Raw genomic sequence first — 25,260 nt, forward strand, 5'->3', positions numbered from 1 at the left:
TAATACGATTTCTTTTATTTATTAATTTGCATGTAAATACACAAAAAACTACATTATTTACGTATATTGTTTTTAGGTTTTAAAATATTTTTATATGAAGTTTGTGATATTTAATATTTTGAAAATAATAAACCATAATAATAAACCAAAAATGGTCACCCTGCCGGCCATCTTCGATGATTTTGTGATGACAATTTGTGATCGATTCAGCCATCGATTACCTTTCCCGCCACTTCTGGCATCGCTTCGTGCATAGATTGCAACGCAAAACGAAATTCGCAAATATATTTTAGCACTTGGCATTACATCAATTCTAGTAGACGACTAAAATGGCACCCATTGCAAGCTTAACAACGGGGATCATTGCTGTAAGCATAAATCGGTGATATTTAAGCATTTCATAAAATAAAAGCGTTTCGCTTCTCCCAATGATAGCGCATAATGCATGGCGAAGATGTCCCGCAACCAGTGCTGCAAATTTTGGGCATTAAAAGAATCAACACGAACTCAGATCAGGAACGTTATCGTCTGCTAATGTCGGATGGCAAGTATTACAACAGTTATGCCATGCTGGCCAGTCAACTGAACGAGATGCAGCAAAAGGGACTCCTCAATGAGAATACAATTGTGCGGCTTGATAAGTACATGACTTCCATGGTGGGCAAAGAAGGCTCTGGCAAGTAAGTTGCATATGTAAATAGCAGTCAGATTTGGTCCTTTAATATCTATTCATAGGCGTGTGCTTATTGTAACAGAGCTGACTGTCTTGAATTCGGGTGCCGAGGTTAAATCAAAGATTGGCGACCCGGTCACCTATGAAAATGCAGCAAAACAGGACGCTGCTCCAAAACCTGCTGCAGCTCCTGCTGCTCCACCCGCCACCAAAAAGGAACAATCCTACAAGAACCACAACAACAACAATACTATGGAGAGCTCAATGAATAGTACACTCAATACGGGCCTAACACATCCCATTGCCAGTCTGAGTCCGTATCAAAACAAATGGGTTATTAAGGCGCGCGTCACCTCAAAGACCGCCATTCGCACCTGGAGCAATGCTCGAGGCGAAGGAAAACTTTTCAGCATGGACTTGATGGATGAATCGGGCGAAATACGTGCCACAGCTTTTAAGGAACAGTGTGACAAGTTTTATGATCTCATTGAGGTGGACAACGTCTATTTCTTCTCCAAGTGCCAACTTAAGCCGGCCAACAAGCAGTATTCGCAGCTCAAGAACGATTACGAGATGACCTTTACGGGCGAAACTGTTGTGCAGTTGTGCGATGATGCTGATGATGGCGGTATCCCCGAGATAAAGTTCGATTTGATACCCATCTCGCAGATTGCCGACATGGAGAATAAGGCGGCCGTGGATACCATTGGCATTTGCAAGGATGTGGGCGAGCTGCAGTCGTTCACATCGCGCACCACTAACAAGGAGTTCAAGAAACGTGATCTGACACTGGTGGACATGAGCAATGCAGCTGTCAGCCTGACATTGTGGGGTGATGAAGCTGTGAACTTCGATGGCCATGTTCAGCCAGTTATTTTGGTGAAGGGATCACGCATTAATGAGTTTAATGGTGGCAAAAGTCTCAGTGTTGGCGGCGGTTCGATTCTGAAGATTAATCCAGATATGCCAGAGGCACATAAGCTGCGTGGTTGGTTTGACAATGGCGGCGGAGATAATATCAGTAATCTGGTCTCAGCACGAACTGGTGGCGGCAGCTTTAGCACCGATTGGGTGACTCTTAAGGAGGCGCGCATGCGCAATCTGGGCGCGGGCGACAAACCAGACTACTTCCAATGCAAGGCTGTTGTACACATTGTCAAGCAGGAGAATTCATTCTATAAGGCTTGTCCACAGGCGGAATGCAACAAGAAGATCGTGGATGAGGGTAATGGACAGTATCGATGTGAGCGTTGCAATGCAGCGTATCCCAACTTTAAATACCGCTTGTTGGTTAATGTGAGTATTAAAATACCCTTTATTGAAGAAAATTATTAAACTATTTGCGATCTCACAGATGAGTATTGGCGATTGGACCTCAAATCGCTGGGTGACCTGTTTTAATGAGGCTGGCGAGCAGCTCCTAAAGCATACCGCCCAAGAAGTCGGCGAGGCATTGGAGAATGATCCTGCTACTGCAGAGAAAATGTTTGCCGACATTAATTTCTCATCATTCATATTTAAGCTGCGTTGCAAGAATGAAATGTACGGGGATATGACTCGAAACAAGTTGTCGGTTCAGTCAATGACTCCGATTAATTACAAGGAGTATAACAAACATTTGATCAAGGAATTGAAGGAGATGACAGGCATTGGACCTTCTAATTGAGGGTTAAATAACGTGCAGTGCGTGTACCATACATAATACTAATTCCATACGTTTAAATGTTGATATAGGGCACATATGATTGAAATAAATTATCTACTATTTGTATTGGCTACTCCAATTCTTATTTGTTATCCAATTATAGGAAACAAGTGGACTGAAAATGTGAGGAAAACTTCCTGTTACTTTTTTTAATTTAGTTGAAATACGATTCTCATTTTTAAATTTTAAAAAGAGAAATCTCATTAGTATTTGATTGATTGAAAATAAATTAGTTTTCGGTTTATTTTTTAAATAATAAAATGGCGCTAAACCGCAGCATTGAATCATGTATATCGTTAAAAATATCGATTAGCTTTGCTATTTTGTGTTTGGTTACGATCAGCTGATTTTGTTGGTCCGGAACGAATGGGAAATGGAATGCTGATTTTTCTCTTTACTAAAATAATGAATAAAAAACATATAATATATAAAATTAAATATTTCTTCATGTATGACATAAATAATATATTGTACAACATATAATATATTAAAAACGTACGTAAACAATACGCACACTATGTTTTGAATCGATATCTTATCGAATAAACGTATCGTGAAGTCGAAAATCGATACATTAAGGCTTCGATGGTGTCAGTGCATTTAAGTAAACAATAGAATAACAAGGTGTCAGGAAATGCCAAGTGAAAGGGAAAGAGTTGTACCTGTGGCTTCGGCCTCCTATTCAAATCTGGTAATTAGTTAAGTGCATGCTATATACTTCTACATTAGTCAATATATTATTTAATTTTTAATGTACTCGTAACAGAAAACATATGTAGATGTGATGTATCTAGTGCATATGCATATGTATCTACAAATACATACATACATATGTATATGCAGGCCTTCTGATAATCCATTTTTTGTTTTGCAGGTTGGTTTTATTTTTATATTCAATCTTATTGTTGGAACGGGAGCATTAACACTTCCTGGAGTGTTTGCGAAGGCAGGATGGTTTCTCGGTTTGGTCGTAATATTATTGCTGGCAATTATGAGTTACATGACAGTCACATTTATTATTGAAGCGATGGCTGGAGCCAATGCAATAAAAAATTGGCAGAATCTACAGGTTCGGCGGCGCACTCGAAACTCGATTGGAAACAGCGATGATGAAAGAGATCTGGAGTCCACTCCACTGATTGGATCTGGTGCCGAGGAGAGTCATTATTACCAACTAACGCACAAATTTGAATTGGGTGAAATGGCTTCATTATTTTTCAACGACTTTGGACGCGTCCTATTTTATTTGTGCTTTATTGTTTATCTCTTTGGAGACTTGAGCATTTATTCAGCAGCGGTATCTAGAAGCTTGCGCGATATTATATGGTAAGAATACTATTTTTAAAATAGCAAGAAAATCAATGGTGCACAGAAGATAAGATAAAAACAAAACCATGTATGAACTTATTTTGCAATTGTTTTCCTTTCAGCGAACACGATCGCTCAAATAGTTCAGATATCTCGATTGTAGAATCGAAAACTATGTACCAGCCTGGTAATTTCCAAAGTAAGGGAAACCACACATGCTGGAAGGATCATAGTATATCGCGGATACACATGTATCGGATAATATTAATTGCGTTTAATGTGATTTTCGGTCCAATCATACTGTGTGGCATTCAGAAAACGAAATATTTGCAAATGTTGACTGCGATCTTCCGTTGGCTGGGTAGGTACTACCATATGTTTGCAAGGCTAATCTTATATGAGTCACATCTTTTATTTATAGCGTTTACATTCATGATCTGTATTGCCACAAAGTTACTCATCACTGATGGTGCCAAGGGACATCCTGTTGGCGTCAATTTCTATGGATCTCCTCCGTTATTTGGCGCTTGTGTCTATTCGTTTATGTGCCACCATTCGTTGCCTAGTTTATTGGCACCACTTAGAAATAAGTCAAAGGTATCAAAAATTCTCTCATATGATTACATTGTCATTTGTATGTTCTATATTGTTTTAGCTATGACAGGCATTTTTGCATTTGAGCACGTTGAAGATCTCTATACACTCAATTTTCTGCCCGATCAAGAAAACTCAAAAGATTTCTTGTCTGGTTTATATGTTGTCATTGACTACTTTCTGTCCTTATTCCCGGTGTTTACGTTATCAACAAGCTTTCCAGTTATCGCAGTGACGCTTAAAAATAATCTACAAATCTTATTTCTCGATATGTCTCGGTATGAATCGTATAATTTGTGCATTCGTGCTTTGTTTCCACTTATGACGATTTTACCATCATTTTGTGTGGCATATTTAACCGACAGTCTCTCTACACTTGTGGCATTTACGGGCAGCTATGCTGGAACTGGAATTCAATATATAATACCAGTTTGTTTGCTATATTTCTCAAGGCGAACGTGTACTGAGCTTTTGGGTAGTGGTATCGTTAACCATTTTCAGAGTCCGTTCAAATCAAATGGATGGTTAATATTGGTTTTAATTTGGTCTTTCATTTGTGTCGTCCTAGTGTCTATCAATTTGTTCCATTAAAATATGTATCTACATCTACTAACTGTTAACCCTATGCCAAATCTGATGTTTTTATCGGCTGTGAGACGAAATTAAAACTAAAAAAAATTTCGCAAATCCAATTTTATTATTGACGGATACTTGATGCGATAGAATGTGCATAAAAACCTAAATTGTATCCAAATGATACTCTTATTTACCGTTTCCTATTTAAAGATGAATTATCGAATTTAACCCGAAAACCCATTTTACAGAAAGCTAATATTTTTAATGTAAGTGTAATATCATGTACCTTTTATGTGTCTGTTTGATAATGTACAGCGCAACAAATGAAATATTATTAAATATTGATGTTATGTTATATATAAATACTAATAATCAGTTGATAATATTCTATATGTAGTTGAATAATTTACGTCAACGTATTTTCGTCTGGAAAATAATATTCTATTGTCACATTTTCAACTTGTTTGATTGTGTAAAGAAACATTATGTTAAATAAAATAAAATATATCTTCTTATTATATCATATAAATAAGCAGCACAATTTGTTAATAGAACAACAGATACAGGTAATATTACTGAAAGCATTTTTTCAGTTGCATTTTAGTAACTACTGGAACATCGGGGAGATCAAGTTTTAGTCAAGTAAGTCTTATCGAAAATCAATCAACTTGCAGACTTTGTGTATGTTTTCTTGATAAACATGTTTTGACTATAATTCTGATGTCTTTTTTGAACGTGTGTGATCAAGTAGTTGAACGATCGAAGAATCTGTTGATTGAGTGAATCAATAAAATGTAAATACCCATGGAATAGTCTAACAGCAGCGTAAGTCGGAAGCAAATTTCGAATATATTGATAGCCCACTTAAAAGCTTATCGAGTCCCATGAGGCTTATTTCATTTCTCATAACAATATGACGCTTCATGCCTTAAGAAGGAATACGAATTACTTTTTAAGATTATAATTCGGACTGGTCAATGGTCATTCCAGATATTCAAGAGGTGCACAAATTTTAATTCTGATTGAACAAAAGCACAAAATATGTTTTCTAACAACGATTGGATTACAATAAAGGGCGGTTTCGCTGCGAGAAATGTGAAGCATGCTCCAAACTAAATATATTTTTTGACTAAGAGTAGTAGTAATGACTGAGAACCAAATAAAAATCGCTTAGTCAAAATTCGAGAGTAATGTTAGGTTTATTATGTATTTTTGCTGACTTCTAATAAATTCATATATATGTATATATATAGTACTTTCTATATGCGCACATAAGGATTTATATATGTATAAAATTTAAATTTTTAATACGTCACTCTATTTGAGTTGAAGTTGACTAGTATTCGCAGTTATTCTTTTTAAATTGATTGATTCATCATTTTGTTTGCTTTTCTTTTTTATAAATATGATTATTTTCGCTTCTGATGCGTGATATATGTATGTATAAATATATTTCTAGTGTATATAAAAAGACTAAATAGTTTTTATTTCGTTAAAAATGTACAAAACTGGAAAACTTATGTTTGCTTGACGTCGAAGTTCTCTGTGAAAAGTTCCATATGTATATATATAGTATCTAAATATGTATAAATTTATTGTTAAAGTAAAAACTGCATTGCACATTTCGTCAATTTTACTTGTACATCCGCACGTATGATGCTTGTAACCATTTTACGGTATATTTCAATTTTGTATCATCATTTTGATTAGCGTTAAATGTTTATATTTTGTAATTTTTGGTTTCTGATTTGATTTTCGATACAATATGCATATAAATATTTATTAGAAATTTGATCATTTGCATTTTGCTTAGGCTCTAGAAACTTTTGTAGTTTACATGTATGTATTTCACTTTATTGATCTGGTTTTTTTTAGTAACTTTCGCGACAATTCCCCGTGTAACTCGTATAATAAATTCATAATATATGTGTATGTATAATTGTAAAATAATTTCTTAACGTATAGTCCAACTAAATTAGGAAATTCTAGAAGCAACCTATTTTTTACAACTTGCGTTTTCATTGCGCTTTGGATATGCAGCGAACATTTGGCACCAAAAACAAATAATTACAAAAGATTAATTAACTAAAATGAAATAATTTCTATTGACACAATACTCGTAACGTTCTTCGTCGGCTGAGCGTTAACCCATTTGCTTAGCGCTGCAGATAAGAGAAATCGGTTTGCGCCGCTTGGGATTGACCTTGCAACTGCTGCTGCTGCTGCTGGTGATGATGATGATGATGGTGATGATGTTGTTGGTGTTGGTGTTGATGGTGATGCTGATGTTGGCAGTTCAGTTGTTGCTCCATTTGATCCATTTGATAGCCAAATGAGGGCAGCTCCTGATCATGCTGCTCCACAGAGAAACTCAGGCCACATGAGCAATGCTCAATGTGTGGCTGCCGCATAGTGGCAGTCGTTGCAGCCGGCGTCGCATGCACCAACGCCTGCTCAGTGATGATGGTCGGCGTGGGCGATGGCGACGACAGACACTCCTGGCAATAGTGCGCCGCTGGACCAGGTGTTGGAGCATGCATATGTCCATGACCATGACTATGACCATGTAGTGTATGATGATTGAATGATTGTACGTATGCAGAGGTCGGCGGTGGTGGAGGCGGTGGAGGTGGTGGTGTCAATGATGGCGTGGACGTGCTAGAGTCCGAGCTCTCGGTGGCAGTCTGGGTTGCCGTGCTGCTCGACGTCGATGTGGATGAGGATGGCTTGTGTGGCTGATGCGGCTGATCGGGTGGATGATGGCAGCGACATATTGTAACTCAAAAAGTGCCGCCATCGTGATGATGACTGGATGAAGATGTGTTTGTTGTTGTGGTTGCTGCCTCAGCAGCTACAGTGGACATGGACGATGCCTGCATTGCGCTCCCCGCCAGGCTATTCCCATTGCTTGTGGCCTGATGGTGATGCTGCGGGGAGCTATAGTCATCGGCATCGCCATTTCCGCTGCCGATGCCATTGTGCTGTTGCTGCAATTGATGGTGATTGTTGATGGAATGATTAAGCGATGGATGTGTGTTTGGTGTGTGTGCCTCGTCCACAGCGATGCCAATGCCAGCGCCCAGACCATTTAAACTCACGCCCAGCGACTTTGGCGGAATGGGTGGTGGTGGCACAGGTATGTCTTCCACATCGAAGGAACTGGTGGAACTCTCCCGTTGCGTTATATTCAGGGCACCCCCATGCATCTGCATATCCAGGCTGCCATTCGAGCTGATGCGGCAATGCTCTCGATGATGCACCGTGCTCAGGGAAATGGAGGACGACTCTTCGCTTAGATTGTTCAACTGATTAAGATCTCGCGAGCTAGTGGTGGAAATGCCCGAGTCACGAAAATCATTGGGCGCAAAGCAAACATTCAAATGGCTGCCAGCCTCTTGCAGGTTGTGGGGCAGCGAATGTGGTTGCTGATCCGCTTCGGGATCATCGAAACTAATGTCGACCACAGCATACTTCTGGCCATGCTGCTGCTGTGCCGAGTGCCGTCGGGCTGTCGCATCTGCCGAAGTGCCAAAGTCATTGAATATCAAGGGATTGGAGGCGCGTTTGTCCGGTGTAATGCCTCGCGGTGGCAATGGCGGTGCATTGGGTGAATTGTAGGTCGGTTGACGCTTTGGCGGCACCTCGGGACTGTCCATCGCGCCGTTCGTTATAAAGTTCTGTGAGCGCGGACGATTGGGCACTGGCGGCGCCTCGACCAGCTCAATGCTGAGACTCTCCTTGCTGAGCGTCTGATAGGAATTCATCGCTTCCACTGGTCGCAGCGTGTCTCCGGGTCGCGTATAGATCTCGTCCAGTTCGTACACATAATTAGCGTTCGGATTGCCGCTGGCCATTTGCTGGTGTGCAGCCGCCGCTGCCGCTGCTGCTGCTGTGCGCTGTTCCGTTGGCAGTGGCGGCAGCGGTGTATTCACAATGCTCTCGGAAGGCTGACGCTTTAACCGACCCATGCCGGAGAGACTTTGTTTCAGTTGCGAGAAACGCTCGAGAAGACGATTGTGCAACGGTTGCACACCAGCTGGCGCCAGTTGCCCATGCAGTTCCAATGCCTGCTCCAATATTTGTATCTGCTCCAGAATCAAGATCTTCAAGCGCTGAACATTCGCCTGCTGACCTGCGCCTTGTGGTGATTTGAGAAAATGCTCGGAGAAGAAGGCTTCCTGATACTTGCTAATGCCGCCCATGACATTCGCATCGATGGTGCCTTGTAGTCGCATTGAAAACGGATTTATATTGCGCTTGGGATCGCGTCGATACTGCACAATTAGCTCGGCCAGCTCCTTGCCCGCATTGCTAATAATCTCGCAGGCATACTCCACTGGTGTCAGCTCCTGCACTGACTTTTGCTTGACCTCAAACCAACGCAAGATGCCTGGCAACGTGCTGGCAATGTCCAGTGTAGTGCGTTCAATCCACAGAGATTTAAACTCGTTGTCTTTATCGATGGGACCCTTGTACATGGGTCGATCGTAGATGAATCGTGTCACATCGTTCACCTCATAGAAGCGCGCTATCTTCTCTGGCACCGGCACCATGGCTGTCTTGAGAGCCTGTGCATCGCCCACGGGTCGCACATTGCTGATTTGTATGTATTGCTCGGGCGCATTCAGAATTGCGGCATCCGGTGGACTGTTGTTGGTCAGTATCTGTGCGCTGGGGAACTCGGTTTGCAGGCGTTGCGTAAAGGCGCCGATCCTCTCATACTCCAGGCCACGGTAGACGAACTGCTTGTTCTGTAAATGCGGAGGAAATTAGGAAATGAAGAGCAAAATTCTAGTAGAATTTACTTACCCGCACAAACAAGGGCAATCCCATGCCATAGAAGCCAACTCGGAAGTATTCTGGCTCTGGGCGCAGTTGGGTCAATATGTTTTGAAAGAACTTGGCTTCCAGTATGAGTATATCGCTCAGCTTGTTGTAGTCAAAGCGACGCGTCTCGTAGAGCTGCGCCAGTTCTTTGCAAAGTGGAATGCCCTTCTCCCAGCATTTGCCTTTGTCGAAGTATTTGAGTATCTGCAAGCATAACCGTTTTTACTAAAAATTTCTCCGCAATTGCATTCGACATAAAATGTACCTCGTGGTAGAGTCGTTCCTTGCGTTGCCATTCGGGCTGTCCGCCATTGTCGAAGGGCGCAAAGCTTTGCGTCTCACGATCCCAGCTGAGCATGGAAGCATACAGTTTCAGTGTGTAGCCCGCCTCGGTATAGTTCTCTGCCTGCAGATGCAGGTTGTGCAGCTTGTAGATGTATCTGTGAAGTATTTATTTGGTTATTAATTAGTTATTGATACTAGGTACAACTGGAACTTACCTAAGATACATTTCTTTGCGATTGATTTCGTTTTTATAGAAGTTTAGCAGATTGACGGTGCACGTCATGCGTTTATCGCGATTCTCTTCGCCCTGCATGACACTGCGATAGTCGAGCAATCTCTCGAGAAGTCGCGTCACTGAACCAATGAAAGCTGTGCCCGCATCTTTCCAGTTGGGGTTCTCCACTTGCACTTTCTCCAGCAAACTAGTTTTGAGAATTGGCATAGAACAAATTTAGTATAACTTCAAACGATAGCAAAGTAAATGGGTTTGGCAAAGTATTTTACAGAAATAATGAGAGAGAATAAATAATACAATAATAATGAGAGAGAGGGGAGTACCAAAAGGAAGTTGAAGATGTTGGTAATTAACTAAAGAAAATAGAAAATAGCAGGAGAGCTTCGGTTATCCGAATGATGTTGTATACTTGCAGATTATTCCTTGTTAAAGATTTCATTTACAAATAGAAATATTATTCGCTTTTCTAAATTGCAAACAGACCGTATTAAAATAAAATAAAATATTCATATCGTGTTAAAATTACTGGTAAAGTGAATGCTAATTCAAAAAATGTGTATACGTAACGTATTTCAATCTTTAAAATAATGTTTTAATTTAAAAAATTACGTATACGCATCGTGTTTCAAAAATGACTTAACTGTTTTACATTTGCTGCAACATTACGTATACGTAATATTTATTAAAATGTGATCTTCTATTGGAAGGTACATTTCATGACCTTTTTGTAAGTTATTACGTATACGTAATGTATTATATGTTTAGTTAATATGAAAATGCACAGATTCTGTGTACTACAGACAGACAGATGATACAATCCACTAAAAAACTGATGAAGATAATCTAAATGGATTCATCTGCAAGCACATGAGATAAGCAGTTCTACGACAAAGGCAAAATGCGAGTTGAACTTACACCAAGCTGAGATGTTCCCTTTTTTATGGATGGCGATTGCAATGAATGTGATGTGAGACATTTATACAGACATTTATATACATTTAATCATACATACATAGTTACATATATATATACACATATGTTACAAGATATGGCGATGTACAAAATCTACTTACATGGTGCTGAACAGCTCTCGATATTCGTCGTCTCCTTTGTTCTCACTGATCAACAGATCCAGCTTGTCAATGAGCTCGCTCTCCACTAGCCTAAAAGATCCACGAGCAGCCTAAGAATAGAATTGTGGAAATAATAATAAAACGTACTGTATTAGTATTTTTTAGCTAAATTATAAATTGTTGTAATAATAGTATTGGGAAAGAAATCTATTTATAAAGTAAAATATTTTTCTCAATTTTAAATTTCCTGTTACGTATACGTAATTTGGTAAATTATATTAATAATGTATTGTAATTTTAATAACAAGTAAGAAAGCTACAGTCTAGTGTGCTCGAATAAATCGCAGAGGCAGCAGCGCGAATTATTCGCAGCGGCAGCGGCGCGAATGGTATATTTGGTATATCTATATAGTACCACATTCAAATTATGCCATAGACGGCACAATATACTAGCTACCCTATGGGTAGCGGGTATAAAAAGAATTTGGCTTTATGTTTTTCCTCACCTGTTCGCACTGCATCATGTCATAGAAGACGGAGAGCGTGGCCTTGCGCAGAGCTGGCTCTGGCACTAAAGTCACCTCCAGGAATGGCCCAACCATTGAGGGGATGAAGTGCAGCTTTTGCTCGCCCAGCTGCGACCACATGCTGAGTATTTGGAAGCCCATCAGGACACGCATATCGCCATGCGAATGCAGTATTTTCAATCGTTTGGGTTCCCTATACTGCTCCAGCTGCAGCGAGGGTTGGGTGAGAAAGGTGACAGCCAAGCTGAAGTAACTCCACCAGAGCTGCGAATCAAAGGCCTGCGGGCCAAGGAAACGATAGACCAAAGGCTTCGCAAACTCTTCCAGTGACTTGCGCAGCACATCATTCGCAGCTAGCTTCATAACCAACCAGTCATTGGGATACACGAGCCAATCCTGAGTGAGCAGCTCCTCGTAGACGAGCAGCGACTTGCTGAGGAAGTCCTTGAGGTCGCGCGGATCCTTGTTGGGCGTCAACTCGTCCCAGAAGCGTTTGTAGTGCGTCTCATCGAGCAGCTGCAGCAGCCCCAACAGGCAGGCTACTAATTGAGGCAGCACCGCATTTGAACCCTCCATAATGATGCTGATGGTGCGTATCAAAATGCCCAGAATATTCTTGCATAACGAGTCCAGATCGTGCTGCAGTGTGTTTGTGACCTTGTCGCGTTGCTCACGCTGCAGTTCGTAGAGTTGGGTTAAGATCTCCGAGAGAATCTCGGCGCAGAGACGCAGCTCGTCGCGCCGACTCAAATGCATGCGCAAATGTTTGCAGGCCACCGATAAGACAACAGTGCGTGAATCTGCGTAGCAAAAGCAAAGATTAGTGAGGCACAATTAAAAGATTACCATCCATTGCTTACCATCCTCATGAAAGAGTTCACCGGAAACCAAATCCTTGACCGCCTGCAGCTTGGCCTGAATGAGACGGTTCGGTGCACCGCGTGGTATGGCATCCAGCATATTCCTCGCCAGCATGCCCAGCTCTGGAGCGGGCAACGTATCCTTTAGCTGCTCCAACACCACGCCCGTTGAATTGAGCAGCGCCTCCTGTGTGGGTATAATGACATCATACGATGGCACCGCCAGCATGCCATTCAAGGCCGTGAACAGCGAGTGCAGATCCCGTCTAAACGAATCCTCATACTGTCCGCCCGTGGCGCGTGCAAACAGACGACGCGACTGTATCAGCAGCTTGAAGATGTACTCCAGCGAACCGAAGCACTTTTGAAACGGATCCGGATGCTCGGCTTTGGTCATAAATACGGCCATGTGCTCCACCGATGTAATGAGCCCTTTGTACACCAAGGCGGCAGCAAAATGATTCTCAATGTACTCGTGCATCACGGGACGAAAGTGCTGGAACTTGTTGCTTTGCAGCAGGCTAAAGATGCTCACGAGCACGTGGAAGACCAGTCCCGAATGCGTGGTGCTGTTGCCCTCCTCATTGGAAAACATGGCAAACAGTGCATCGAGCACATCCTGCAAGAACTTAACCAGCTCCTCATCGTTCAAACGCAGCACTCCCGTCAGCGAGTCCTGTATGGTGTCGGGATGTGCTCGCCACTGCAGCAGCGACAGCAGATCCGCATTCTGTGTCAGTTTCGTGGAGCAGAGCAGCGAGCGCAGCACAAACACCTCCTTGGAACTGCGACTAAAGCAACCACTGCAATCCATCTTGGCCTGCGCATCCCGCGGACGGCACTGCAACCGCAAATAGCTGGATGCCTGAAGCTTAGCCGGATCCTCGCACTTGTACACATACAACTCGTGCTGACCGTCGCCCAAAGTGGCGCCACTCGTGTCCATTAGCCGTGCAAAGCTGAAGGCAAACAGCTTGGGCTCCGATTTCTCTCGTGTCGAGCAATGGCGAAACTCAAAGCGCACATGCGCGGTGGCAAACTTATCGATGGGTACACTGAGGCGCAGCATCTCATTCCAGCTGGGTGCATTCTGATGATAGAGTATCATGGAGCGATACTGAGGCAGCGCATCCATGCCCGAGGCACCCCACAGGCAATCGCTGAGCACATTGCCAGCGACATCCAAGACCACAACGGTGACCAAAATGTTCTTGCCAGTGTTTTTGCCACCACGCTCGAATTCGCCACGTTCCAGCGTGAGGAAGAGATCGTTGCGGACATCACCGGGCATGATGACATCGGGGAAACCCATTTTGCGTGTAATCGTCGTGCCCTGGAAGAGCAGCGGCTGCTCCGCTCGGGCCTGACCCAAGCCACCGTGCAGCAGCTTGAGCGATACTACAATACCCTGAGTGCTTTGATTGCCCGTTTGTATGGGCGAGAATTTGCCGCTGGACTTCTTAATGATGAGTTCGGGCAGCAAATGGAAATCCTTCTCCTCGCTTTGATACAGTTTGAAGCTATACTCGTGCTCCTCGCTGGACTGTTGCTCCAGACTGTTGTCCAGCTGGCAAATGTCGCTGAGCGAGAGAACGCCAACTCCAAAAGGACGTCGATAGGTGGCGCCACCCAAGCAGGTGTTGTTCTTCTCAGTCTTCTTGATCGAATCGGATTGTATTATTTTACCCACCCTCATTACAACTGCAACAAGATGCAGCTCCTCATGCAGATCAGCGGCGCCTGTTAAAAAAATTGATTTACAGATGTACAGATAGAAATAGAGGTAGAAGTATTGAGCTTACCAAGATCTGTGAAAACGGAGCAATTGCTGTGCAGTTTCTCGATGTAATTGGAGAAGCCATCCTTGGAGATCTTCACCAGAAAGCGCTCGGACAGCGGACGCATGCGATTGCCGTCGTAAAGAAAGAAATAGACCTCGGCATCATCGCCACCAATGCGATGTCCAAAGTCACGCATGCAAAAATATAAATGATGACTGAGAATTTTGCGCTGCGTCTTTCTGCGCAGCGTGCCGCGACTCTGTAAAAAACGAAAAAGGATTAACTATGCCAGAGATTGATGGGTCACTCGTTCGTCTTACCGAGGAGGCCTTGGCATTGTCGGCACTGCTCACGTGCACATTGTAGAGCTTCACAATGCCAATGCCATGTGGATCGACGGCCAATGGTCCCACACGTGGCACCAGATCGAGTCCCAGTTTGCTGCAAAAAAAACAAAACAAGATCAAAGATCAGTTGGCTGAGTAATTGCTGATAGCTGATAGCAATAAATTGGAGAACAGCTAAAATAACTTTGCCACTTAGTCACGTTTCAAGCTGTGTGCTGATATGCAATATGGAAATGTGGGAGAGAGCATAAGCGGAGGAGGAGGAGTGAAAGGTGGAGTGAGCGGAGCTAGACAGCTGCGTTTATTTGGGCAACTAGCGAAGCTTAAATGAACTTGACGCATTCGTTATTAATTGTCAATTTGGTGGAGTCGAGCGTCTCTCTTTGTCTCAAGTGGTGCGCCAACATCTTTCATTCAATTTGCTCAGTCAGCGCCCCGCGTCACATCATTAATCACACAGGGATTCCAAAAATAAAAAAACACACGTGAGAAACGCGTATGTGGAAGGGCAATGAAACCTGCCCAACTGGAGACACGCGGGTGGAGGGGGAAAAGTGAACTGAATTCTATAGCTACAATGTTGTTGAGTGCCAGTGACTGCCAACTTGGGTTATAAAGTCGAAATTAATATACTTGTAGCCATGGAAAGACGCTATCACTTGATTATAGCCGTGTAGAGTGAAGTTGTGACATTTTGAGCAGCTTTAAATTGTAGGTGTATAAAATAGATTTCTGGAGTCCTAATTTTGTGAGATTTATTTAATTTAAATTGAAAATAAATTTATGATTTACCATAATTAATTCTTGTACTTTTTAAAAACTAATGGATTAGAAAGATTTATTAAAACAACTTATTTTTAGATCCTTCATTTTTAATTAGAGTTCAAACAGCATAGTTATAATGTGGACATTTTAATTTTCATTATTCATTTCATTAAGCGTTTGAACCTAAAGAAATTCAACATTCCAACCAAATATATATGCTTTAGCCCCTACAAACATGTTACAAACTAGGTTTATAGTTCAGATCCCCAATCTATAGCAACATGTTGAAGACTAATTTAAATAAACCATTATTTTCGTTTGTTAATATGACGATTTAAAAATCTAAACTCTTATAATAACTTATTAATTTAAATAAAGTGAGGATACCTAATTTCAAGCTACACTTAAAAAATTAAAATAAACATAATTAAGATTGTCATCTAAACAAGAGTAATTTTTAATGGAATTCTAGTTCAGAATAAAAGCTGTGATTATAAATTGCGATGCTATCGCGAGCTGCCCAAAAACGTTGAGAAAGTGAGAAATGTACATGGCAATAATCAACGTTGAAGTTCTCATAAGTATTGCCATTGGATCCGCATGATATGACGCATAAATTTGGCTTACAAAGTTGCTGCCAGTCTTTTTTTGTGTTCACTTCTGGCTCAGAGAGGAGTCGACTGTAAGTGTGGTAGTAAGCGAAGCCTAAGCTCAAGCGCAGAGGTAATGAGTTCACGGCATTCCGGTGGCGCATACGAGAGTTGGAGTTGAGTTAACCTGGCAGTGGCAGCCGAGCATCGAGCACCGAACACTGAACACCGAAAACGATCCAACGTCATCAGCAATATGTTGCCGACGTCGTTGTTGCCGTCGTCGTCGCCGTCGACGATGATGTTGCTACCTCGGCTACGCTTGAGTTTTTCTACCTGGCTTACGCAGCGAGCGAGATGGCAGCTGGTTACAAGTGTGTGGGAGAGCGAGATGGCAAATAGACGAAGCGTCTTGCAAGTCGCTGGGAACGCGTTGGCCAGAGCAGCTCAAGAAGCCGTTTTGTTGTTAACGAGGCCTAAACGGCTTTGTCGTTGTTGTTGTTGTTGTTGCTGCCCGAGAGAGCGAGAGTGTGAGAGCGACAACGAGAGAGCTCACTGAGAGAGCATTTAAGAGTGAGAGCAGCTGAGAGAAGCAAAGGTGGTTTCCATTTTGGAACTGGAACTGGTCAAGAGCAGACAAGAGCTGAGCGAATACTCTTCATTATATATCGATATAAATGTGTGTGTAAGAGTTGTGTGTGTGTGTGTGTGTTGGTTAAGCCACCTCTGTTACGCCTTAAACTGGACAACTTGGGAGCTGGTGGAGTTGACGTGACCAAAAGAAATGCCTGCGCCACAAAAATGTATCTCATGGATACAAATATGAGAAGAACGCGCGTGCGCAGAAGCCGTCGCTTGCTGCCGGCTGCTGCTGATGTTGCTGTTGCTGTTGGCTGCTGGATGCTGCTGCCACAACATACACACGGTAGCAATGCTCGTAATGAACCCTTTAAATCGTTTTTAATTAAGTCCCGGACCGAGCTCAAAGCAGGTGAAAAACGCGCGCTCGCCACACTAACCAACCATTCAACCAACGAAAAAAGTATCTACCACAATGCGACTGTGTGTGTGTGTGCTTGACAGCGTGATTTATAATTTTATCTGACGAAATTCACAAACATTTTTTGTTTGAACTGTTTGCCATTGAAAGTGTTGAAAATCTATAAAGATGTGATAGCAGATACGACACAACAACACGACGACCCAAAACGCAACAGAGAAAGAACAAAAAAAGAAAAAAATTAATTATTTACACATCGATAAGCAGTTGCTGTCGCTATTGCTGTTGCTGTTGTCGTTGCCGTTGCTGTGGCTTCGGCTGCGACGCTGTCAACCACAAACAGCAGACGGCAACACGTCCAAGTCGAAGGTATTGTATCTGTATCTGGCAGGTCGAGGCAGCGCGACTGCGACAGCGGCAACAGATACATTTTTATCACAATCACACATGCCATATATCTTGTATTTAATGTCTTTATAAGAGGTGTGTGTAGCTGTGAGATACATTTCAAGCGACTATAGAAACCCGAGCAGGCCACAGTCCTCAGCTCCCAGTTCCCAGTTCTCCCCAGTCACAACAGCAACAACAACAACAGACAACAAAAAAGAAGAACAAACAAACAACAGAGCAGGACATGCAGCAGCTACAACAGCAAAAGCAAAAGCAGCAGCAGCCATTTCGAAATGGCATTTCATTATGCCGCAACCAAAGACTTGGCAGCAGTAAAGTTAACCTGGCTGAGTCATCTTGACAACAAGTCGCAACAGGAGTTGCTGTTGTTGTTGTTGTAGTCGCTGTTTCAAGTTGGAGCTGCAGTTCAGGGCGCATGCCTTGGCAACAAACTTGCCAAAGTTGCCGCGTTCTCTATATGCAAATTGATCTATGAGCATATGTGTGTGTGCTTTGTGTGTGTTGTGTGTTCTGGTCGGTGCAACAATCGACACACTTTAACCCTGAAAAGCGACGCGTCGCTTGGACCCACTTCAAACGTTGCAACGCGTTTCAGTTGCAGCCTAGAGACTACTATTCAAATCTCAGCTTAATTTAAGAGATTGTGCGCACATTTTATATAGTACATTACAGCAGTAATCGAATTTAAATGCAAATTTCAACAATCTAAATCTGTACAGACGAGCTCTAATATATTATATAATATATTTAATTGATATACTTTTTTTTTAAATCTAGTCTACTTCTTAAATTTTCATAATAGTAAATTTCAACGAATTTCCTTATGTTATCTCAGCTGGGAAATATAGTTAAGCTTATCCGGAAATTCGACTGTACTCATTAAACATTTTAGAATCCCAAATTGAGTTACAGAATTCTTAAGTAGTTCAGCAAATTATGCATAGGAAAAACCCTCTCAAAGTACATAATTTATATAGATTACTTAAAGGGAAATCATCTACTACCTGTTGCCTGGTTGGATTTCATTTCAAGACAATAAACTTTCATCAGCGTCCTGGCAATAGAGTTGTATGCATTTGGTATGAATTCAAGTTCTTATGAGGCAATAAATATCCAAATTCTCTGCGCTGACAATGTGGAGCGAGACCAAACAAAAGATTATTTCTGATCCAGATATGTTGTGTTGTCATGGGCTTGGGGTTAAGCAAGTAAATCAAACATTTGCCCGTTGCTCTAATGGCAATGCGTTTGCAGCTCTCTGCTCTCTGCTCTCTACCTGTTAAATCTTGGTGGTATGCAGCAGACATTGGAAGCAAGGTTGGGACTGCGCCCAGGTAACATTCGCTAGGTAGAATGCAATCTGAGCGTAATTTCATGTCGTGAGCCGGAACCAGTTGCGATTGCGATCATCCAACTGGTTCCCAAAAGTGAGAGAGAGCGAGAGAGAGAGCATGAGAGAGGGTGTTTGTTGTATATGAGTTATGGAGAGCTGTAGCTACATTGCTTGCTCCCGCTCTTTGTCGCTAGCTGACTCGCTCTCGCTCTGCCGAAGCAATGGCCAAGCTTGGCAGCAGATCGCGTCAGAGTCAGTAGGTTTTGGAACGCCGCTGAGCGCAGCTGCACATTAGTCGAAAACGGTAATAATCACAGCAATAGCAACAGCAAAAACTAAGTGTACAACACCAAACTGCAGTTTTGTGTGCTGCTAAAAACAGACTCACACACACTCAAGTGCAGATACAGATACCGATGCAACTACACAGCTACACCTACAGCTACAGCTACAGATAGAGAGATACAGATACGAATACAGCTGCAGATACAACTGCAACTACAGCTGAGTTGCGTTTTACTGTCGCTTACGCGACACAGTGTGCGTGTTTTTCATGTGTGTGTGTGTGTGTTATAGAAATCTTGGACAGTTTAAACAAAAAAAATTTGCAACAAAGTGTAAAACTTGAAAACAACAATAAAATGTTGAAATAAAGCCAACCGACAACAAGCTGGCGAAATTAATGGGCCGCAAACACAGGCAACAGCAGCAGCTACAACGACTAAAACGAGTTTTCAAAGTGTCAAAGTGGCTATAAATTTGTATGCGAAATGCCAAATTGGCAGGAGCAAAAGAATCACTTAAATGTGTAGGAGAGAGAGAGCGAACGAAATGCGCGAGGTGCGACGAGCCAAAAGCGTTGGCCAAAGCTGAACGCTGCTGCAGCAGCAGCCAGGTTGCTAATCTTGGTAGCCAAGAAAAGGAGAAAAACGGCAGCAAAGCGCAACAGTGGCAACACAGTTCCCGACCCCATATCCAATCCTCATACCATATTGTGGCTCCATTCGCTCGCCGCTCTCTTGACTTGAACACACACAGACACACACGAACTCAGAAAACAAAAAAAGAAAATACCTTAAAACCAGTTTTTTTGAAAAATTTATTGAAAAAGAAAAAAGGCAGCCGCGGTCGCAGCGCAGTCGCAGTTTGAAGCGAACGCAAAGAATTGAAGTTGAAATGAAGTGCTGCTCACGCGCACTCTCTCGCTCGCTCGCTCTCTCTCACTCTCCATGTTTGAGCTGTGGCTGTATCCCAGCATAAGTGTTTGTGTGTGTATGTGTGAGTGTGTGCAGGGCATAAAGCATTATATGTGTAACTTTCAATGCACTCACTGTGCTGATGGCAGAAGCTGCTGCATTTTGGAAAAGGAGTAGCTGCCTTGCCGCTGCGCAGATGCAGACACATTTTGACTTTAATTGCAGCGAGTGCGACAGAGATGACTCTAGCTATTAGTGTGTGTGTGTGCGCGTTAGTCTATGTATGAGTGTGCGTGCCGAAATGAAATATACACACAGAGAGACAAGTTGAAACAAGCATCAGCAGCAGCAACAACAAACACAACAAATTTGCATATAAACAAAAGCGATAAAGAATTTGATGGTAAAGACCACGAAACGAAAAGAAAACAAAAGCCAAACAGAACCTGATCTCAATCTCTTCACTGATCGAATTCAATACGAGAATATATAGAGAGGACTATACAAAGCTTTGACTTTCAAGTGTACGCAATACATACAAACATGTTTACTTTATATAGTGTATATACCCGTATGTGGTGCCCAAGGGGCTGAGCATCGGCAAAGTGAAATTTATGCGTGGGTTGACAAAAAGCTTTAACTCATTTACCGGTTCTGGTTCAGAGGCAAGGCAAGGCAAGGCAAGACAAGACCAAACAAGACTCAAGAGTGGTCTCCAGAGAGAGGCCATTCAACCTACAAATGTCTTAACAATATACTATAGTTTGCATAAAGACAAAGATTAGATTAGATTGTCAAACGAACGAACCAAAACGAAACGAAACGAAAACGACAGATCGTTTTGTAAAGAAGTTTCGGCACTGGCCCCGAGAGAGCACTTACTTAATTGTAAGTGCGGCTTGCGCCATGATAACAAAACTCTGAACCAACGGAAATGTGTAGTTGCTCATCATTAGAAATATGTCACGTCTTGTGTGTGCCTATGTAGTGTGTGTGTGTGTGTGTGCCAGATAACGCACAACTCATGCTCAAATAAGTCATAGTCAAACAGTGAAGACTCGCTAGAACAAACGCTCAACTGATTTTGTTACATTGTGTTTGCTATACTTAAGTTTCACTGTGTTAACATTGTGTTCTATGTAATTGCATAATCATCACATGTACTTATTATACTCTTCCTCTCTCCCTCTCTCTCTGACTCACAGTTTAGTTTAGTTAGTCGGAACAGGCAATTAGCTAAAAACAACAACTAGAACAACAGCAAGCAGTCGAAGAAGAAGAAGAAGCAGCAGCAGCAACATGGCGGTCTTTGGCATGGTTTCGGCTGTGTCCAGCTTCATCAAGATACGATATCTGCTGGACAAGGCTGTTATCGATAACATGGTATTCCGATGCCACTACAGGATTACAACAGCCATACTATTCACCTGTTGCATTATCGTAACCGCTAACAATCTGATTGGTAAGTATTTAATATACTACATATGTATGTGCAATTCCATTTAACACCTCTTGCTTAGCTCAGCACGTGAAGTGCAACTTGTGAAATTAGTGCAGTGCATGCAAATGAATAGTTCATGAACCGACACTCCTTTGATTTCTACAAATATTCATTTGCATAAGACAACAAATGCGATAAATATGCTTGAGTAGCATAAAGTATTACAAGCATTGCAACCATGTGAATTTCGAAACCGATTTGCGCTTTCTCAATAGCCCCCCTTCAATCACAAGTCGCAATCACAGTCACCAAAGTGAGACACATTCATCAGATTTCAGTTGAAAAACGAGACAAAACGCATGAGTCATTTGAGCCACAGCTGACGGTGCGTGTCTTGATTTAAATAGCCAAAAAGTAAAAGAGAGAAAAGGAAAAAAATATAAACCAGCTTTTCAGTCACGATAAGACTGAATGAGCATGGAGTTCACATTCAGAGCGAGAGAGACTTGATTAATGGCCAAAAGCCAAAGCAACCAATGTTTGTGCATTAAAGAAGCGCTCCGAAAGTATACAGAGTCGGTCTTGTATAAATATTGACAATTGAGTTCTACGAAACTATGGCACTCCCCCCGCCCCTTTCTTCCCCAACTCCGCTCCGTACTCCATCGTCATAAAAGCGAGTTGTTTACGCAAGCACAGAAGAACAACAGCAAAGAGCGAGAGAACAAACAGTTGAAGTTGAAGTCGAAGTTCTACTCGGGCTGTTTGTGGCACACCCAAAACTCGTCGCGCCCACAATGGATGGAGCCATGTCTGTAGATAGACAATTTGTTCATCTATCGCCACAGAGATTGAGATTGCCTTAATGCCACTTAGCGTTCATGATGAACGACATAGAACTGCACTCAACCCGATTTCGAGCACAGCGCGTGCATTTGATTTAGACTCAGCTGCAACTGCAACTGCAGCTGCCTCGGGGGTCAAGTCACATTCTGCAGTGCATAAATTACGCAAAAATTTACATATATACAGTAAATTATCTGAGAGATAGAGAAAATATGATGATGGAAGTAAAATAAAATTGTACTTGTTATATACTTATGTTAGTATCACAGTTTAAGAGAGATTCTTTGACATATATCTTTTATCTACGCTTCCTCAAATTCATATTAATAAATGTTTTCCTTCTTTCCAGGTGATCCTATCAGCTGTATCAACGATGGCTCTATTCCCATGCACGTGATCAACACATTCTGCTGGATTACGTATACGTTCACGATACCCGGCCAACAGCATCGAAGGATTGGAACAGACGTCGCCGCACCCGGTGTCAGCAATGATTATGGCGAGGAAAAGCGTTATCACAGCTACTATCAGTGGGTGCCCTTCGTGCTCTTCTTCCAGGTAAGCTTTGCAAGCTTCTTCAAATATAAATGAAACCTCAATTAACTTGATGTTCTCTTCGAAAATCTAGGGACTAATGTTCTATGTGCCGCATTGGATCTGGAAGAATATGGAGGACAACAAGATACGCATGATAACCGACGGTCTGCGCGGCATGGTCACTGTGCCCGAGGACTATCGCAAGGATCGTCAGGATCGTATCATCAAATACTTCATGGACAGCCTGAACTCGCACAATGGCTACTCGTTTGCGTATTTCTTCTGCGAACTCCTTAACTTTATCAATGTGATTGTGAATATCTTTATGGTGGATAAGTTTCTGGGCGGTGCTTTCATGTCCTACGGTACGGATGTGCTTAAGTTCTCCAATATGGATCAGGATGTACGCTACGATCCCATGATTGAGATCTTTCCCCGTCTCACCAAGTGTACGTTCCACAAATTTGGTCCCAGTGGCAGTTTGCAGACACACGACACACTCTGTGTGCTCGCCCTTAACATTCTCAACGAGAAGATCTACATTTTCCTGTGGTAAGTTAAGCAGTTCACTTCATATATGGAGCCTCTATTAATATCTAATTATCTTGTTCAGGTTCTGGTTTATCATATTGGCTACCATTTCTGGCGTTGCTGTGATCTATTCGCTGGTGGTTATCATGATGCCAACCACTCGCGAGACCATCATCAAACGCTCTTATCGCTCTGGTCAACGCAAGGAAATCGCTGGCTTGGTCCGTCGCCTTGAGGTGAGTTCGCTTAGTATGAAATATGGAGGAGTTCTTTGAACTAATTGATTTTCTCTTCTGCAGATTGGCGACTTTTTGATCTTGCACTTCCTTAGCCAGAATCTCAGCACACGATCGTACAGCGATTTGCTGCAACAACTCTGCGGTTTGCTGGGCGCCTCACGCACACCCTCCGCCCCCTCGACACTCGAAATGAACCCCATCAGCCACCCCATATATCCACCCGTTGAGGGTTTCGGCGGCAAGGAGACCGAGACATAGACACGAATGTGGCGCTAATTCAATGATTTCAATGATTTCTCAATAATATTTGTAAACAGAGGATGTGACCAGATTTAGGAGGAATGTTTTTGTAGGTGTTTTTTTTTTAATGTTTAGCAGCGTTCTAGGCTTTCCATCATAATCTAAGACTGTTTTCAAGTGAAACACGAAATTTGAATTCTAAAAACAAAGAAAACATCACCGAAAATTCTTTAGCGAAATTTTTTCTCCCTATTTAAAGCAAATTTGTTAACATTTTCGTCCTAGGCAAAAAGATAAAAGACACCACACAATGTAAAAGACAAGAACGCATAAAAGACAGTCAGTGAAAGTATGAGAGAGATTTACACAGAGAATGAGAGAGAGTGAGAGAGAGAGAGAGAGAAGGAGAGACACAGGCAGACCGTGCAATTTGTAGGTTGGATTGTGAATGTGGAAGGTAAATTATCCGATATGCTTATATACATAACATACACTACAATACATGCTACTACAACTGATGATTTTGTAGTAACACGTCGTTAACAAATGATGCGCCATTTAAATATATACAATTTTAGTTTACCACCTAGCTCTATAGTTTTGCTCTTTGAGGCGTCGCGATTGTCACGATTATCACGATCATTATGCTCACACATTTTTTTGGGGCTCACGCACGCTCACGATACGTTGATCTTAATATAAACAAAAAACAAAAAAAAGAATAAATATATCTACTTATATACATATATGTAACTACCACTACTACTGCATATCGTACTACTCATACATAAACACAGAGACATGCTTACATCTATAGTAACTGTAGTAATCGATTTATGAATATGATTGATCACGAGTATACATAATAATAATATGCTCTCGCTATTTTTGTCTTAAACTTTAGTATACAAATGTATGTAATTTTAAGCAATTTTGTTTATAACAAAATTATTGTGATTATTGCTAGAAAAGAACACATTTTACATAAAAGAAAACAAACTATCTAAGTTTTAAATTGTAATAAATACGAAATATGATTATTATTTCATATCATTGAATCTTTTAATGGAAAGAAGAGGGAAGACTGACCAATTTACATAGTAGTAGATAGTATTACATGCGGATAGATAAATATGGCGGGACTTCTACAAACACTTGCAAGAGATATGGAAATGATTCATAATATTTCTCCACTGAATAATACATATGATTGGGATTATATTATGGGATTACCATACTTATTTGTTGTATATACTTTACATAGTATGTTGGAATACAGATTATGTATTTCATTGTATGTGTTGTATATAGTTTACATATCATAGTAAGTTGGAATACCC

At 41.8% G+C, this 25,260-nt stretch overlaps 5 protein-coding genes across 5 annotated transcripts in view; 4 read left to right on the plus strand and 1 right to left on the minus strand.

Annotated features, from left to right (window-relative positions):
* LOC132787259 (exosome component 10) overlaps nucleotides 1–25,260 on the plus strand; it is a 43,701-nt gene that overhangs the window by 15,657 nt on the left and 2,784 nt on the right. The gene's annotated exons all lie outside the window — the stretch shown is intronic.
* On the plus strand, nucleotides 207–2,449 carry LOC132787260 (replication protein A 70 kDa DNA-binding subunit). The gene is made up of 4 exons (XM_060794193.1): nucleotides 207–368; nucleotides 436–680; nucleotides 736–1,969; nucleotides 2,028–2,449. The coding sequence occupies exons 1-4, from the start codon at nucleotides 330–332 to the stop codon at nucleotides 2,337–2,339; spliced, it is 1,830 nt and encodes a 609-aa protein (XP_060650176.1). The 5' UTR covers nucleotides 207–329; the 3' UTR covers nucleotides 2,340–2,449.
* On the plus strand, nucleotides 2,965–4,871 carry LOC132787262 (transmembrane protein 104 homolog). Its single transcript, XM_060794195.1, has 4 exons — nucleotides 2,965–3,069; nucleotides 3,253–3,704; nucleotides 3,809–4,047; nucleotides 4,108–4,871. The coding sequence occupies exons 1-4, from the start codon at nucleotides 3,013–3,015 to the stop codon at nucleotides 4,869–4,871; spliced, it is 1,512 nt and encodes a 503-aa protein (XP_060650178.1). The 5' UTR covers nucleotides 2,965–3,012.
* The window catches only part of LOC132787257 (dedicator of cytokinesis protein 3), a 29,175-nt gene continuing 8,702 nt past the window's right edge, over nucleotides 4,788–25,260 (minus strand). The window contains exons 4-13 of the mRNA XM_060794188.1: nucleotides 14,765–14,885; nucleotides 14,466–14,703; nucleotides 12,664–14,403; nucleotides 11,783–12,603; nucleotides 11,277–11,386; nucleotides 11,119–11,136; nucleotides 10,184–10,390; nucleotides 9,949–10,123; nucleotides 9,666–9,887; nucleotides 4,788–9,607 (exon numbers count right to left, since the gene is read on the minus strand). Coding sequence (XP_060650171.1) covers nucleotides 7,637–9,607; nucleotides 9,666–9,887; nucleotides 9,949–10,123; nucleotides 10,184–10,390; nucleotides 11,119–11,136; nucleotides 11,277–11,386; nucleotides 11,783–12,603; nucleotides 12,664–14,403; nucleotides 14,466–14,703; nucleotides 14,765–14,885 — 5,623 coding nt within the window. The 3' untranslated portion in view covers nucleotides 4,788–7,636. The remainder of the gene's footprint in view (nucleotides 9,608–9,665; nucleotides 9,888–9,948; nucleotides 10,124–10,183; nucleotides 10,391–11,118; nucleotides 11,137–11,276; nucleotides 11,387–11,782; nucleotides 12,604–12,663; nucleotides 14,404–14,465; nucleotides 14,704–14,764; nucleotides 14,886–25,260) is intronic.
* Nucleotides 19,127–24,103, plus strand: LOC132785740 (innexin inx3). Its single transcript, XM_060791979.1, has 6 exons — nucleotides 19,127–19,194; nucleotides 21,292–21,548; nucleotides 22,723–22,931; nucleotides 23,002–23,462; nucleotides 23,524–23,677; nucleotides 23,741–24,103. Exons 2-6 carry the CDS (start codon nucleotides 21,386–21,388, stop codon nucleotides 23,936–23,938), a joined length of 1,185 nt encoding a protein of 394 aa, XP_060647962.1. The 5' UTR covers nucleotides 19,127–19,194; nucleotides 21,292–21,385; the 3' UTR covers nucleotides 23,939–24,103.

Source organism: Drosophila nasuta, chromosome 2R (assembly GCF_023558535.2).
Source record: "Drosophila nasuta strain 15112-1781.00 chromosome 2R, ASM2355853v1, whole genome shotgun sequence".
Taxonomy (NCBI): domain Eukaryota; kingdom Metazoa; phylum Arthropoda; class Insecta; order Diptera; family Drosophilidae; genus Drosophila; species Drosophila nasuta.

Coding starts and splice junctions, on each gene's coding strand:
- LOC132787260 (XM_060794193.1), top strand. CDS start 330: ATGGCACCCATTGCAAGCTTAACAACGGGGATCATTGCT. Junction 681..735: donor GGCAAAGAAGGCTCTGGCAA/GTAAGTTGCATA, acceptor ATCTATTCATAG/GCGTGTGCTTATTGTAACAG. Junction 1,970..2,027: donor AATACCGCTTGTTGGTTAAT/GTGAGTATTAAA, acceptor GCGATCTCACAG/ATGAGTATTGGCGATTGGAC.
- LOC132785740 (XM_060791979.1), top strand. CDS start 21,386: ATGGCGGTCTTTGGCATGGTTTCGGCTGTGTCCAGCTTCATCAAGATA. Junction 21,549..22,722: donor AACCGCTAACAATCTGATTG/GTAAGTATTTAA, acceptor CCTTCTTTCCAG/GTGATCCTATCAGCTGTATC. Junction 23,463..23,523: donor AAGATCTACATTTTCCTGTG/GTAAGTTAAGCA, acceptor TATCTTGTTCAG/GTTCTGGTTTATCATATTGG.
- LOC132787262 (XM_060794195.1), top strand. CDS start 3,013: ATGCCAAGTGAAAGGGAAAGAGTTGTACCTGTGGCTTCGGCCTCCTAT. Junction 3,070..3,252: donor CGGCCTCCTATTCAAATCTG/GTAATTAGTTAA, acceptor TTTGTTTTGCAG/GTTGGTTTTATTTTTATATT. Junction 4,048..4,107: donor TGCGATCTTCCGTTGGCTGG/GTAGGTACTACC, acceptor TTTTATTTATAG/CGTTTACATTCATGATCTGT.